We start from the raw sequence: 16,602 nt of genomic DNA, 5'->3' as shown, positions 1-16,602 counted from the left end.
AATGTTTCCACACCACTGTATGGAAATAAGCAGATTGAGCAGGCTTTTATCCTTTTCCGAAGATGGGTTATGCAGTGATTATAACATCACAGTTTGACAGTATTTCACGATACGCACTAATTAAACTTTCAAATTATAATACATTTATCATGAGCCAAAAGGCACTGGAGCCCTGGAGGTGCCAACAGGTCCTGAAAATTCCCCACTGTACAATGTGTTCCTTGAAATTTACCAGACTGGGAAATTCAAGCGATATTACAAGCTGCTTTGATTCAATACTATCATGAGATGACTGATACAGAAGCACCGAGTTTGGTGTCCACAATTCTCTTATGATTCCTTCTGTTGCCCAGGAGAAGCCAAGAATTCTGCATCGTGGTGCCTGGACTCAAGCAGCTCCCTGCAAAGAGGAGAAGTTCTTCCGTAATGTCAGGTAATTAATTGTCTCATTTCCTGCTGACGGTTGTCCGAAATTCTTCACTTCAACACAATCTGACTAATTTTAAATTATGCTGCAAAATATTTATGTGGATTATCAAGGCCAGAATTGAGAAGATTTTCTATTCCACCTCCCTGTTATTTCACTGGCCAGCCTTACTTCTGTCATTTGGCTTGGTCTGGGCCTTGTTGTTACTGCCAACCCTTGTCTACTAAACAAATTTTCTGCAATAATCAGAGACACAAGAGCTTTTGTAGATGCTAGAAATAGAACATAGAACATAGAATAGTACAGCACAGTACAGGCCCTTCGGCCCACAATATTGTGCCAACCCTCAAACCATGCCTCCCCTATAAGCCCCCACCTTAAATTCCTCCATATACCTGTCTAGTAGTCTCTTAAACTTCACTAGTGTATCTGCCTCCACCACTGACTCAGGCAATGCATTCCACGCACCAACCACTCTGAGTAAAAAACCTTCCTCTAATATCACCCTTGAACTTCCCACCCCTTACCTTAAAGCCATGTCCTCTTGTATTGAGCAGTGGTGCCCTGGGGAAGTGGTGCTGGCTATCCACTCTATCTATTCCTCTTATTATCTTGTACACCTCCATCATGTCTCCTCTCATCCTCCTTCTCTCCAAAGAGTAAAGCCCTAGCTCCCTTAATCTCTGATCATAATGCAAACTCTCTAAACCAGGCAGCATCCTGGTAAATCTCCTCTATACCCTTTCCAATGCTTCCACATCCTTCCTATAGTGAGGCGACCAGACCTGGACACAGTACTCCAAGTGTGGCCTAACCAGAGTTTTATAGAGCTGCATCATTACATCGCGACTCTTAAACTCTATCCCTCGACTTATGAAAGCTAACACCCCATAAGTTTTCTTAACTTCCCTATCCACCTGTGAGGCAACTTTCAGGGATCTGTGGACATGTACCCCGAGACCCCTCTGCTCCTTCACACTACCAAGTATCCTGCCATTTACTTTGTACTCTGCCTTAGAGTTTGTCCTTCCAAAGTGTACCACCTCACACTTCTCCAGGTTGAACTCCATCTGCCACTTCTCAGCCCAGTTCTGCATCCTATCAATGTCTCTCTGCAATTTTTGACAATCCTCTACATTATCTACAACACCACCAACCTTTGTGCTGTCTGCAAACTTGCCAACCCACCCTTCTACCCCCACATCCAGGCCGTTAATAAAAATCACGAAAAGTAGAGGTCCCAGAACAGATCCTTGTGGGACACCAATAGTCACAATCCTCCAATCTGAATGTACTCCCTCCACCACCATCCTCTGCCTTCTGCAGGCAAGCCAATTCTGAATCCACCTGGCCAAACTTCCCTGGATCCCATGCCTTCTGACTTTCTGAATAAGCCTACCGTGTGGAACCTTGTCAAATGCCTTACTAATATCCATATAGATCACATCCACTGCACTACCCTTATCTATATGCCTGGTCACCTCCTCAAAGAACTCTATCAGACTTGTTAGACATGATCTGCCCTTCACAAAGCCATACTGACTGTCCCTGATCAGATCATGATTCTCTAAATGCCCAGAGATCCTATCTCTAAGAATCTTTTCCAACAGCTTTCCCACCACAGACGTAAGGCTCACTAGTCTATAATTACCCGGACTATCCCTATTACCTCTTTTGAACAAGGGGACAACATTCGCCTCCTTCCAATCCTCCGGTACCATTCCTGTGGACAACGAGGACATAAAGATCCTAGCCAGAGGCTCAGCAATCTCTTCCCTCGCCTCGTGGAGCAGCCTGGGGAATATTCCGTCAGGCCCCGGGGACTTATCCGTCCTAATGTATTTTAACAACTCCAACACCTCCTCTCCCTTAATATCAACATGCTCCAGAACATCAACCTCACTCATATTGTCCTCACCATCATCAATTTCCCTCTCATTGGTGAATACCGAAGAGAAGTATTCATTGAAGACCTCGCTCACTTCCACAGCCTCCAGGCACATCTTCCCACCTTTAACTCTAATCGGTCCTACCTTCACTCCTGTCATCCTTTTTTTTCTTCACATAACTGAAGAATGCCTTGGGGTTTTCCTTTACCCTACTCGCCAAGGCCTTCTCATGTCCCCTTCTTGCTCTTCTCAGCCCCTTCTTAAGCTACTTTCTTGCTTCCCTATATTCCTCAATAGACCCATCCAATCTCTGCTTCCTAAACCTCATGTATGCTGCCTTCTTCCACCTGACTAGATTTTCCACCTCACTTGTCACCCATGGTTCCCTCACCCTACCATTCTTTATCTTCCTCACCGGGACAAATTTATCCCTAACATCCTGCAAGAGATCTCTAAACATCGACCACATGTCCATAGTACATTTCCCTGCAAAAACATCATCCCAATTCACACCCACAAGTTCTAACCTTATAGCCTCATCATTTGCTCTTCCACAATTAAAAATTTTCCTGTCCTCTCTGATTCTATCTTTTTCCATGATAATGCTAAAGGCCAGGGAGTGGTGGTCACTGTCCCCCAGATGCTCACCCACTGAGAGATCTGTGACCAGACCCGGTTCATTACCTAGTACTAGATCTAGTATGACATTCCCCCAGTCGGCCTGTCCACATACTGTGACAGGAATCCATCCTGGACACACTTAAGAAACTCTGCCCCATCTAATCCCTTGGAACTAATCAGGTGCCAATCAATATTAGGGAAGTTAAGGTCACCCATGATAACAACCCTGTTATTTTTGCACCTTTCCAAAATCTGCCTCCCAATCTGCTCCTCTGTATCTCTGTTGCTACCAGGGGGCCTATAGAATACTCCCAACAGAGTAACTGCTCCCTTCCTGTTCCTGACTTCCACCCATACTGACTCAAAAGAGGATTCTGCTACATTACCCACCCTTTCTGTAGCTGTAATAGTATCCCTGACCAGTAATGCCACCCCTCCTCCCCTTTTTACTCCCTCTCTATCCCTTTTAAAGCACTGAAATCCAGGAATATTGAGAATCCATTCCTGCCCTGGTGCCAGCCAAGTCTCTGTAATGGCCACTACATCATAATTCCATGTATGTATCCAAGCTCTCAGTTCATCACCTTTGTTCCTGATGCTTCTTGCATTGAGGTACACACATCTCAGCCCTTCTACCTTACTGTCTTTACACCGTTTATTCTGCTTCTCTTTCCTCAAAGCCTCTCTATATGTTAGATCTGGCTTTACTCCATGCACTTCTTTCACTGCTCTACCGTTCTGGGTCCAATCCCCATTGCAAATCCCTCCCAAACCATGCCAGCGAACCTGCCTGGAAGAATATTGCTCCCCCTCGAGTTCAGGTGCAACCCATCCAATCTGTACAGGTCCCACCTTCCCCAGAAGAGATCCCAATGATCCAAAAATCTAAAACCCTGCTCCCTGCACCAACTCCTCAGCCACGCATTCAACTGCCATCTCCTCCAATTCTTACCATCACTGTCACGTAACACTGGCAGCAATCCTGAGAATGTCACCCTTGAGGTCCTGTTCTTCAGCCTTCTGTCTAATTCCCGAAACTCACACTTCAGGACCTGTCTACCTGTCATATACCTGTCTAGTAGTCTCTTAAATTTCACTAGTGTATCTGCCTCCACCACTGACCCAGGCAGTGCATTCCACGCACCAACCACTTTCTGTAGCTGTAATAGTATCCCTGACCAGTAATGCCACCCCTCCTCCCCTTTTTACTCCCTCTCTATCCCTTTTAAAGCACTGAAATCCAGGAATATTGAGAATCCATTCCTGCCCTGGTGCCAGCCAAGTCTCTGTAATGGCCACTCTATCATAATTCCTCTTAATCTGGATAAACACACACAAACTGCTGGAGGAACTGAGGAGGCCAGGTAGCATCTATGGAGAGAAATAGACAGTCAACATTTCAGGCTGAGACATAGAAACATAGAAACATAGAAAATAGGTGCAGGAGTAGGCCATTCGGCCCTTCGAGCCTGCACCGCCATTTATTATGATCATGGCTGATCATCCAACTCAGAACCCAGCCTGATCCCCCCTCTAATATCCCCCTTGAAAGACTGCCATCCCAGGAATCACTCCTTACCTTAAAGCCATGTCCCCTTGTATTGAACAGTGGTGCCCTGGGGAAGAGGCGCTGGCTATCCACTCTTCATCTATTCCTCTTAATCTGGATTCGGAAACACACACAAACTGCTGGAGGAACTGAGGAGGCCAGGTAGCATCTATGGAGAGAAATAGACAGTCAACATTTCAGGCTGAGACCTTTCATGAGTGTTCCTCTGCTGAGTTACCCCAGCATTTTGTATGTACTTATCCCTGCATTAATCCTCCAGTTCAACACTATTGTTACAGGCATACATTCCCAGGGTGTAAATGTCAGGAAGATAAACTTTTTGTAATAGCAGCACAGTTCATTGCAAACACAACAAACATCAATTACGTGAATTTAAATTAACAGAAATTATGCAAAGCATGTTTGTAATCTCACTACTTTATATAAAAGCAAGGGATATTAAATAATTCTTTTGAAATTCTAGATTTGCACTCTAGGTGAAATTATTTAATAATAACAGATTGTCAGTAAGATTCCTTTGTACATTGCCACTCACATCCTGAGAGTCTGGGAAGTTTGGCGAGGTAGTGCTATTGTAATGTAGGAAACTCAACAGACAATTCCCACTAAAGGAATGTGATAATGAGCAGATAATCTTTTTATGAACAATGTTAGCTCAGGATAAAATGCTGATCTAAAGTCTGGGCAAATGTTCCTCCCTTCTCCTTCAACTCACTGGATTTTCACCATGTTGGATTGGGGTGCAGAATTATTATTTAACTTGCTTGTATCTTTATATCATCACCTATATGCATGTAATTGTTCAGTATATTTTCCTGTAATTATGATACAATTGTTTCTGTATTTTTCTAGAAGCTTATTAGTTTTAGTAGGAGCAGATATCAGCCCACTTGAAACCGGCTGTTGTATAGGTTACACACATCAAAGTTGCTGGTGAACGCAGCAGGCCAGGCAGCATCTCTAGGAAGAGGTTCAGTTGACGAAGGGTCTCGGCCCGAAACGTTGACTGTACCTCTTCCTAGAGATGCTGCCTGGCCTGCTGCGTTCACCAGCATTTTGTGTGTGTTGCCTCTCATTTTGTCTCCCATTTTGAGAGGGGGTGGATACCAGAGAGAGAGGGCTTTGCAGGAGCAGTGTGCAGTAGACTGCTGGGAAGGGCAAGCAGATGATAGGGCAAAATTGCAGTCAGTGGGATGAGGTGAAGTGAACAAGGGGGACAAAATCGAAAAGGATGCCAGACACAGGACTGAAGGTGTTATATTTCAATGCATGCAGTGAGGTAGATGATTTTGTAGTGCAGTTAGAGATTGGCAGATATGGTGTTGTGGGCATCACTGAATTGTGGCTGAAAGAAGATTACAGTTGACAGCTTAACATCCAAGGATACACCTTGTATTAAAAGGATAGACAGGTAGTCAGAGGTAGTGGTGTGGCTCTGTTGTTAACATATGAAATCAAATCCTTAGAAAGAGTTGACATAGGATCAGAAGATATAGAATCATTGTGGGTAGAGTTAAGGAACTGCAGGGGTAAAAAGATCCTGATGGGAGTTATATACAGGCCTTTGAACAGTAACCAGGAAGTGGGCTACAAATTACAACAGAAGATAGAAAAGGCAAGGCAAAAGGGCAATGTTACGATAATCATGGGGGATTTCAATATGCAGGTAGATTGGGAAAATCTATCAGAGAGAGAATTTGTAGAATGCCTACAAGATGGCTTTTTAGAACAGCTTGTCTATCTAGGGCACTAGGGGGATCAGATATTCTGGATTGGATGTTATGTTATGAACTAGATTTGATTAGGGAGCTTAAGGCAAAGGAGACAGTGATCAGAATATGATAGACTTCACTATGCAAGCTGAGAGGGAGAAGCTAAAGTCAGATGGATCAGTATTACAGTGGAGTAAAGGGAATTACAGAGGCATGAGAGAGTAGCTGGCCAAAGTTGATGGGAAGGGGACACTAGCAGGGCTGACAGCAGAGCAGCAATGGCAGGAGTTTCTGGGAGCAATTCAGAAGGCACAGGATAGATACATCCCAAAGAAGAAGTATTCTAAAGGCTGACAAGGGAAGTCAAAAACTAACATAAAAGCAGAAGAAAGGGAATATAATAGAGCGAAGTGTAGTGGAAGTTAGAGTATCGGGAAGCCTTTAAAAACCAACAAAAGGCAACTAAAAAGTCTCGATGGGGGAAGACATGAAATATGAAGGTAAGCTAGCCAACAATATCAAAGGATATACCAAAAGTTTTTTCAGATATATAAAGGGTGAAAGAGAGGTGAGAGTAGATATTGGATAACCGGAAAATGACGCTTGAGAGGTAGTAATACGGACAAGGAAATAGTGAATGAACTGAATAAATATTTTGCATCAGTCTTCACTGTGTAAGTCACTAGCTCTATGACTGAGGTTTGCGAGTGTCAGAGGGCAAAAATTAGTGCAGTTGCTATTACTAGGGAGAATGTGTTAGCAAAGCTGAAAGGTCTGAAGGTAGATAAGTCACCTGGACCAGATGGTGTACACCCCAAGGTTCTGAAAGAGGTGGCTGAAGAGATTGTGGAGGCATTAGTAATGATCTTTCAAGAATCACTAGATTCTGACATGGCTCCAGAGGACTGGAAAATAGCAAATATCACTCTACTTTTCAGGAAGGGAAGGAGGCAGACAAAAGGAAATTATAGATCAGTTAGCTTGATCTCAGTGGTTGAGAATATGTTGGAGTCGATTGTAAAATATGTGTGTTCGGGGTACTTAGAAGCAAATAATAAAATAGGCCAAAGCCAGCATGGTTTCCTTAAGGGGATATCTTACCTGACAAATCTTTTGGAATTCTTTGAGGAAATAACAAGCAGCATAAGCAGCTAGTGTTCCCTTCCAATGCAGTGCAGAAGGGAGGGTGGAAAAAGAGAAGAGCAGTAGTGATAGGGGACTCGATAGTTAGAGGTACAGATAGGAGGTCCTGTGGTCGTGACAGAGAATCCAGGATGGTTTGTTGCCTCCCGGGTGCCAGGGTCAAGGATGTCTCTGATCGATTGCATGGCATTCTGAAGTGGGAGGGTGATCAGCCAGATGTTGTGGTGCACATCAGTACCAATGACATAGCAAGGAAGAGTGAGGAGGTCCTGGAGAGTGAGTATAGAGAGCTTGGTAGGAAGTTGAAAAGCAGGACCTCGAGGGTGGTAATCTCAGGATTGCTACCTGTGCTAGGTGCCAGTGAGGGTAGGAATAGGATGCTCTGGAAGATGAACAAGTGGCTGAGGAACTGGTGTAGGAGGCAGGGTTTCAGATTTCAGAATCATTGGGACCTCTTCTGGGGCAGGTGGGACCTGTACAAGAGAGACAGGTTACACTCGAACTACAAGGGGACCAATATCCTTTCAGGGAAGTTTGTTAGTGCTGTTGGAGAGGCTTTAAACTAGATTTGCAGGGGGATGGGAAGCAGAGTGCTAGAGCTGACAGTGAGGCTGGGGTGAAAATAAATGATGTTAGAAGTTCAAGCAAAGCCACAAATAGAAAGTTTGTGAGTGGTGGTAAAAATCTTCTGAGGTGTATATATTTCAATGCTAGGAGTATTGCGGGGAAGGCAGACGAGTTGAGGGCATGGATTGACATGTGGAATTATGATGTTATAGCAATTAGTGAAACTTGGCTACAGGAAGGGCAGGACTGGCAGCTTAATATTCCAGGGTTCCGATGTTTCAGATGTGATCGAGGCAGAGGAATGAAAGGTTGGGGGGGGGGGAGTAGCATTGCTTGTTAGGGAAAATGTTACAGCAGTGCTCAGGCAGGACAGATTAGAGGGCTTGTCTGCTGAGTCCTTATGGGTGGAGCTGAGAAACAGGAAAGGTATGGCCACATTAGTGGGGTTGTATTATAGACCACCCAATAGTCAGCGAGAATTGGAAGAGCAAATCTGCAGAGAGATAGCAGGCAACTGCAGGAAACATAAAGTTGTGGTGGTAGGAGATTTTAATTTTCCACATATTGATTGGGACTCCCATACTGTTGGGGGTCTAGATGGGTTAGAGTTTGTAAAATGTGTTCAGGAAAGTTTTCTAAATGAATATATAGAGGTACCAACTAGAGAGGATGCAATATTAGGTCTCCTATTAGGAAACGAGTTAGGAAAGGTGAGGGAAGTGTGTGTAGGGGAGCACTTTGGTTCCAGTGATCATAACACCATTATTTTCAACTCGATAATGGATAAAGATAGATCTGGTCCTAGGGTTGAGGTTCTGAACTGGAAGAAGGTCAAATTTGAAGAAATGAGAAAGGATCTAAAAAGTGTGGATTGGGACAGGTTGTTCTCTGGCAAGGATGTGATCGGTAAGTAGGAAGCCTTCAAAGGAGAAATTTTGAGAGTGCAGAGTTTGTATGTTCCTGTCAGGATTAAAGGCAAAGTGAATAGGAATAAGGAACCTTGGTTCTCAAGGGATATTGCAACTCTGATAAAGAAGAAGAGAGAGTTGTATGACATGTATAGGAAACAGGGAGTAAATAAGGTGCTTGAGGAGTATAAAAAGTGCAAGAAAATACTTAAGGAGGAAATCAGGAGGGCTAAAAGAAGACATGAGGTTGCCTTGGCAGTCAAAGTGAAGGATAATCCAAAGAGCTTTTACAGGTATATTAAGAGTAAAAGGATTGTAAGGGATAAAATTGGTCCTCTTGAAGATCAGAGTGGTCGGCTATGTGCGGAACCAAAAGAAATGGGGGAGATCTTAAATGGGATTTTTGCGTCTGTATTTACTAAGGAAACTGGCATGAAGTCTATGGAATTAAGGGAAACAAGTAGTGAGATCATGGAAACTGTACAGATCGAAAAGGAGGAGGTGCTTGCTGTCTTGAGGAAAATTAAAGTGGATAAATCCCCAGGACCTGACAGGGTACTCCCTCGGACCTTGAAGGAGACTAGTGTTGAAATTGCAGGGGCCCTGGCGTATATATTTAAAATGACAGTTTCTACAGGTGAGATGCCGGAGGATTGGAGAGTGGCTCATGATGTTCTGTTGTTTAAAAAAGGATCGAAAAGTAATCCGGGAAATTATAGGCCGGTAGGTTTGACGTCGGTAGTGGATAAGTTATTGGAGGGAATACTAAGAGACAGAACCTACAAGCATTTGGATAGACAAGGACTTATTAGGAAGAGTCAACATGGTTCTGTGTGTGGTAGGTCATGTTTGACCAAACTATTGGAGTTTTTCGACGAGGTTACCAGGAAAGTAGATGAAGGGAAGGCAGTGGATGTTGTCTACATGGACTTCAGTAAGGCCTTTGACAAGGTCCCACATGGGAGGTTAGTTAGGAAAATTCAGTTGCTAGGTATGCATGGAGAGGTGGTAAATTGGATTAGACATTGGCTCAATGGAAGAAGCCAAAGAGTGGTAGTAGAGAATTGCTTCTCTGAGTGGAGGCCTGTGACTAGTGGTGTGCCACAGGGATCAGTGCTGGGTCCATTGTTATTTGTCAACTATATCAATGATCTGGATGATAATGTGGTAAATTGGATCAGCAAATTTGCTGATGATACAAAGATTGGAGGTGTAGTGGACAATGAGGAAGGTTTTCAAAGCTGGCAGAGCGTTTTGGACCAGCTGGAAAAATGGGCTGAAAAATGGCAGATGGAGTTTAATACAGACAAGTGTGAGGTATTGCACTTTGGAAGGACAAACCAAGGTAGAACATACAGGGTAAATGGTAAGGCACTGAGGAGTGCAGTAGAACAGAGGGATCTGGGAATACAGATACAAAATTCCCTAAAAGTGGTGTCACAGGTAGATAGGGTCGTAAAGAGAGTTTTGGTACATTGGCCTTTATTAATCAAAGTACTTAGTATAAGAGCTGGAATGTTATGACGAGGTTGTATAAGGCATTGGTGAGGCCGAATCTGGAGTATTGTGTTCAGTTTTGGTCATCAAATTACAGGAAGGATATTAATAAGGTTGAAAGAGTACAGAGAAGGTTTACAAGGATGTTGCCGGGACTTGAGAAACTCAGTTACAGAGAAAGTTTGAATAGGTTAGGACTTTATTCCCCGGAGCGCAGAAGAATGAAGGGAGATTTGATAGAGGTATATAAGATAATGATGGGTATAGATAGAGTGAATGCAAGCAGTCTTTTTCAACTGAGGCAATGGGAGAAAAAAACCAGAGGACATGGGTTAAGGGTGAGGGGGGAAAAGTTTAAAGGGAACATTGGGGGGGCTTCGTCACACAGAGCGTGGTGGGAGTGTGGAATGAGCTGCTATGTGAGGTGGTAAATGTGGGTTCTTTTTTAACGTTTTAGAAAAACTTGGACAGGTACATGGATGGGAGCTGTATGAAAGGATATGGTCCGTGTGCAGGTCAGTGGGACTAGGCAGAAAATGGTTCAGCACGGCCAAGAAGGGCCAAAAGGACTGTTTCTGTGCTGTAGTTTTTCTATGGTTTCTATAGGCAAAAGAAAATTGGTGGATGTTGTGTACTTGGATTTTCAGATCTTTGACAAGGTATTGCACATGAAGATGCTTAACAAGATCAGTTAACATTCAGGATCCGCTCGAGATTCAGGATGAGGCAGTAAATTGGATTAGACTTTGGCTTTGTGGGAGAAACCAGAGAGTGGTGGTACATGGTTGCCTCTCTGACTGGAGGCCTGTGACCAGTGGAGTGACATAGGGATCAGTGTTGGGTCCATTGTTGTTTGTCATCTAGATCAATGATCTGGATGATAATGTCATTAACTAGATCAGCAAATTTGTGGATGACAGCAAAATTGGGAGTGTAGTGGACAGTGAGGAAGGCTATCATGGCTTGCAGAGGGATCTGGACCAGCTGGAAAAATGGATTGAAAAATGGCAGATGGAATTTAATGCAGACAAATGCAAGGTTTTGCACTTCAGTAGGACCAATCAGGGTATGTCTTTCACAGTGAAAGGGACAAAGGGCAAGGAAGTGTACCGTCATGCACTTTGATAAAAGGAATAGAAGAACGGACTACTTTCTATTTTTGAAAATTCAAAAATCTGAGGTGCAAAGTTGGAACTTCTCGCGCGGGATTCCCTGAAGGTTAATTTGTAGTTGAGTCAGCGGTGAGGAAGGCAAATGCAATGTTAGTATTTCAAGAGGACTAGAATATGAAAGCAAGGATGTAATGTTAAGGCTTTATAAAGCACTCATGAGGCTTCACTTTGAGAATTGTGAGCAGTTTTGAGCCCCTTATTTAATGAAAGGATGTTCTGACATTGGAAAGCGTACAGAGGAGGTTATAAGAATTTTTCCAGGAATGAAAGGCTTATCATATGAGGAACAATTGATGGCTCTGGGCCTGTACTCACTGGAGTTTAGAAGAATGAGAGGGAATGTCATTGAAAGGTATTAAGTGGAGTGGGGTGACTCAACACCACCCTTTGCAACTGGATTGACAGACTGCAGTTAGTAAGGGTAGACAGCAACACCTCCGCAACAATTATCTTCAACACTGGTGCCCCAAAAGGCTGCGTTCTCAGCCTCCTACTTTACTCCCTGTACACTCCAAGCTCTTTGGCCAGATTCTGCTCTGACTCCACCTACAACACTGCAGATGACATCACCGTGGGTCAAATCTCAAATAACAGTGACTCAGAGTACAGGAAGAAGAGAGAGAGCTTAGTGCCATGATGTCACAACAAACTTTCCCTCAATGTCAGCAAAACAATACAACTGGTCATTGACTTGAGGAAGCGAGGCCGTGCATGTGCTACTGTTCACAGCAACAGTTGTTGAGGTTGAGAGGGCTATCAGCTTCAGGTTCCTAGATGTTGTTATCACAGTAGTTCATCCTGGTCCAACCATGCTGATGCCACGGCCAAGAAAACTCACCAGTCCCTTACCAACTTTTATCAAGGCACCACAGAAAACATCCCATGTGGCTGCATTGAGGCTTAGTATGTCAACTGCTCCATGTCCCGTCCACCGCGTTACTGCTTATTGGTCTGTCATGTGACGTCACAGGATTGGTTGTTTTTGCAGGCTTGTCCTTCCATCAATTAACATTTGCCCTACTAATTCTGTGTGTGTGAATGTGTTCGTTGTTTCTGGGTGACTATGAATCAAGCAGTTCTACTCTATTGCACTGAACACAATAAACAAGGTGACAAAGTGGGGTCTGTGACACTAACCCTTTTGTTCACATTTCGACAATCAGCATAACTGGAAAAGTTAAGGAATACTGTAACTCGTAGTACCCCTGGAATGTTTACGTTAACATTTGGACTGTTATTCTTTCGGAAAACAACATCACTGAGCCCAATAAAAGAACTTAGTGTACGGGGTCCGAAAAGATACATCATCCAAAGTTTAGTGAGCCTCCATTTGCCCTCTTCAAAATCTTATGAGGAACTGGTGAGATTAATTGGGTCTCATTACAATCCTAAACCATCAGTGCAATGCTTTAGATTCAACTCTTGTATTCAATTAGAAAATGAATCAGTAGCAATGCTTGTTGCTGAATTAAGAAAACAGACTGAATGTTGTGATTTTAGAGCTGCTTGAGAAGATAGGATGTGAGATCACATGGTCGTTGGCATGCTTGATGTTCACATTTAACGTCACCCATTGGCAGAATCAAAGCTCACACTGAAGTCGGCTTTGATGTTGCAAATAGAAACCATAGAAACTACAGCACAGAAACAGGCCTTTTGGCCCTTCTTGGCTGTGCTGAACCATTTTCTGCCTAGTCCCACTGACCTGCACACGGACCATATCCCTCCATACACCTCCCATCCATGTATCTGTCCAATTTATTCTTAAATGTTAAAAAAGAACCCGCATTTACCACCTCGTCTGGCAGCTCATTCCATACTCCCACCACTCTCTGTGTGAAGAAGCCCCCGCTAATGTTCCCTTTAAACTTTTCCCCCCTCACCCTAAACCCATGTCCTCTGATACTGTGGTCTCTGATAATGGTCCCACGTTTACAAGTGAGGAATTCAAGCTATTTTTACAGGACAATGGAGTTGGATTGTAACATACGGCCCTTATCAGCCATCATCAAACGGAATGGCTGAACAAGCTGCTCAGACTGTCAAGCAGAGGATACAAAAGTTGAACGGGGGCATTCGCACCAGGATCAACAGGTTTTTGTGTGGGTACTGAATAACCCCACAAACTACCAGAGGGGTCTCTCCATCTGAACTATTGATGGGCCACAGGTTTCGTTCCGGATTGCATTTATTGCGCCCAGATTCGGAAAAATGAGTAAGGGATAGACAACAGACAATGAAAGTATGGTATGATTCAAATACGGAACATTGGAACTTAGAGGAGGGAGATCAGTTTATGTTCACCCTAATCTTGAGAGTTGAAGGTGGATGAAAGGAGAAGTTGTGGTGAAAGACGGCCAACAAGTTACTTCAGCACTTGAGGATGGTAGTTTCTGCTTCCGACATGTAGACCACATCAGGAGACGGCCAAGTGAATCCCTGGAAGCAAAATGAACCAGTGAACAAGATGGGTTAGCCCCACAACCTATCAAAACAGAATGCCCAGCTGAAAGCACTGAACCCGGACCAATGTTGACCCTGGGGTTTCCAGATTGGACCAGACAACTATTGGAATATTATCAAGCTGGTTTTGCCTAAAAACTCACGGATGGAGAGCTGTCCTATCCACTGGGTGACTGTTTATTGGTCTGTCATGTGACATCACGGGATTGGTAGATTTTGCGGGCTTGTCCAGTTAATGTTTGAGGTACAAATACTGTGCGTGTGAACACATTCATTGTTTCTGGGTGACTATGAGTCAAGCAGACCTAGTCGGCTGCACTGGACGTGATAGATGATCTTTAATTGTAACACTCTGCCTGTCAAGATATTGCAGAGAGCTGTCAGCACAGTTCACCTTGTCACAGAAAACAGCCCCCACCCCACCTCCACGGACTCTGTCTATACTTCTTGCTTTGTTGGTAAAACAACAAATGTAATCAAAGTCCCATCCCCTCCCACTAGGCAGAAGAGACAAAATCCTGAAAGCATGTTCCTCCAGCTTCCACCCTTCTGTTGTACGACTATTGAACAGTGCCTTAGTACGACAATATGGACTCTTGACCCCACAATCTACCGCTTTATGAACTAGCAGCTTATTGTTTACTTGCACTGCACTCCCTCTGTCGCTTTGCTATTGTATTCTGCATTCTATTATTGTTTCCTTCAGTGCACTGATGTGATGAAATGATCTGTCTAGATGGCATGCAAGACAAAGGCTTTCTCTGTACCTCAGTACATTTGACAAGGGTAAACCATGTTACCAATTTAAGTAATTGTTGCTTCCTTGCTCTTTCATCCTGCTTAATAAACACCGAGCAGCACCTCTCCCCCAGTTCATCAGTTCACCCAGCTCCAGCTCTTTAAGTTCAATGGAAGCTGCACTCACTCTGTCGAGGCTGTCATTTATATCCTGTTAACTGCCTGTTATAATGGTCTGTCTTTATTGTTAAACAGTCTTTACTTGCACAATTAAATTGCACTGATGTGTTACATTGATTGAAGCAATTTATACTGCACAGTTTAGCCACGGTTAAATTAATCTGTACCACAGGAGCATGTGCATCCTGCTCTTGATGAATGAGGCCGTGATTGCGGAAGTTTGTTCTGCTGCAGTGTTAAAGTGAATTTCTCAGAGGTCAGATGGAATTGCTTGAAATTAGTTTCAGTTGCTGCTCGCATGATAAATTTGCTTTAATCCTCCAGTGTTCTCAGTCTGTGCATTCAGCAATATCTGCTCTTCCACAAATTGGACAATCTTTTATAATCTTGAAAAGTTAACTAGCATTTCTGCTTAATACATATGCCCTTCGAGTGTGTGCACCAGAACGTCTGCAAGTTAAAGCAGTAGTTCCCTGCAGCTGTTTAAAACAACCCATAAAACATTTCCTAGATCTGTCACAGATGCTCCACTGAGCCAAGAATTATGTTCTGATTTGCTTTCGGTCTCTCTGGTGAGCTGCTCTCCCAGTCTGTCAGTAGGAGCTTCTCACTGTGACTGACTGTCCGGCCCTTTTATGGTGGGCCCAAGGGCACAGGTAGGAAAATTGGCAATGGCATAGGGTATTGCTTTATTATCGTCACATATACGAAGCAGTGAAAAGATTGTCTTGCAGATTGTTCATACAGATCAAGTCATTACACAGTGCATTGAGCTATAACTGGCAGGGAACATAAAAACGGACTGTAAAAGCTTTTATAGATATGTAAAAAGGAAAAGACTGGTAAAGACAAATGTAGGTCCCCTGCAGACAGAAACAGGTGAATTGATCATGGGGAGCAAGGACATGGCAGACCAATTGAATAATTACTTTGGTTCTGTCTTCACTAAGGAGGACATAAATAATCTTCCAGAAATAGTAGGGGACAGAGGGTCCAGTGAGATGGAGGAACTGAGCGAAATACATGTTAGTAGGGAAGTGGTGTTAGGTAAATTGAAGGGACTGAAGGCAGATAAATCCCCAGGGCCAGATGGTCTGCATCCTAGAGTGCTTAAGGAAGTAGCCCAAGAAATAGTGGATGCATTAGTGATAATTTTTCAAAACTCGTTAGATTCTGGACTAGTTCCTGAGGATTGGAGGGTGGCTAATGTAACTCCACTTTTTAAAAAAGGAGGGAGAGAGAAACCGTGGAATTATAGACCGGTTAGCCTAACGTCAGTGGTGGGGAAACTGCTGGAGTCAGTTATCAAGGATGTGATAACAGCACATTTGGAAAGCGGTGAAATGATCGGACAAAGTCAGCATGGATTTGTGAAAGGAAAATTATGTCTGACGAATCTCATAGAATTTTTTGAGGATGTAACTAGTAGAGTGGATAGGGGAGAACCAGTGGATGTGGTATATTTGGATTTTCAAAAGGCTTTTGACAAGGTCCCACACAGGAGATTAGTGTGCAAACTTAAAGCACACAGTATTGGGGGTAAGGTATTGGTGTGGGTGGAGAATTGGTTAGCAGACAGGAAGCAAAGAGTGGGAATAAAGGGGACCTTTTCAGAATGGCAGGCGGTGACTAGTGGGGTACCGCAAGGCTCAGTGCTGGGACCCCAGTTGATTACAATATATATTAATGACTTGGATGAGGGAATTAAATGCAGC

The 16,602-nt window shown here is 43.6% G+C and overlaps 1 protein-coding gene across 1 annotated transcript in view; it reads left to right on the top strand.

Moving 5' to 3' along the window:
• LOC134359585 (uncharacterized) overlaps positions 1–16,602 on the top strand; it is a 130,840-nt gene that overhangs the window by 31,837 nt on the left and 82,401 nt on the right. Inside the window, exon 2 of the mRNA XM_063073084.1 lies at positions 354–433. Coding sequence (XP_062929154.1) covers positions 354–433 — 80 coding nt within the window. The remainder of the gene's footprint in view (positions 1–353; positions 434–16,602) is intronic.

Source organism: Mobula hypostoma, chromosome 20, assembly GCF_963921235.1.
Source record: "Mobula hypostoma chromosome 20, sMobHyp1.1, whole genome shotgun sequence".
NCBI classification, from domain to species: Eukaryota; Metazoa; Chordata; class Chondrichthyes; order Myliobatiformes; family Myliobatidae; genus Mobula; species Mobula hypostoma.
This window is presented reverse-complemented; position numbering and strand designations above follow the sequence as displayed.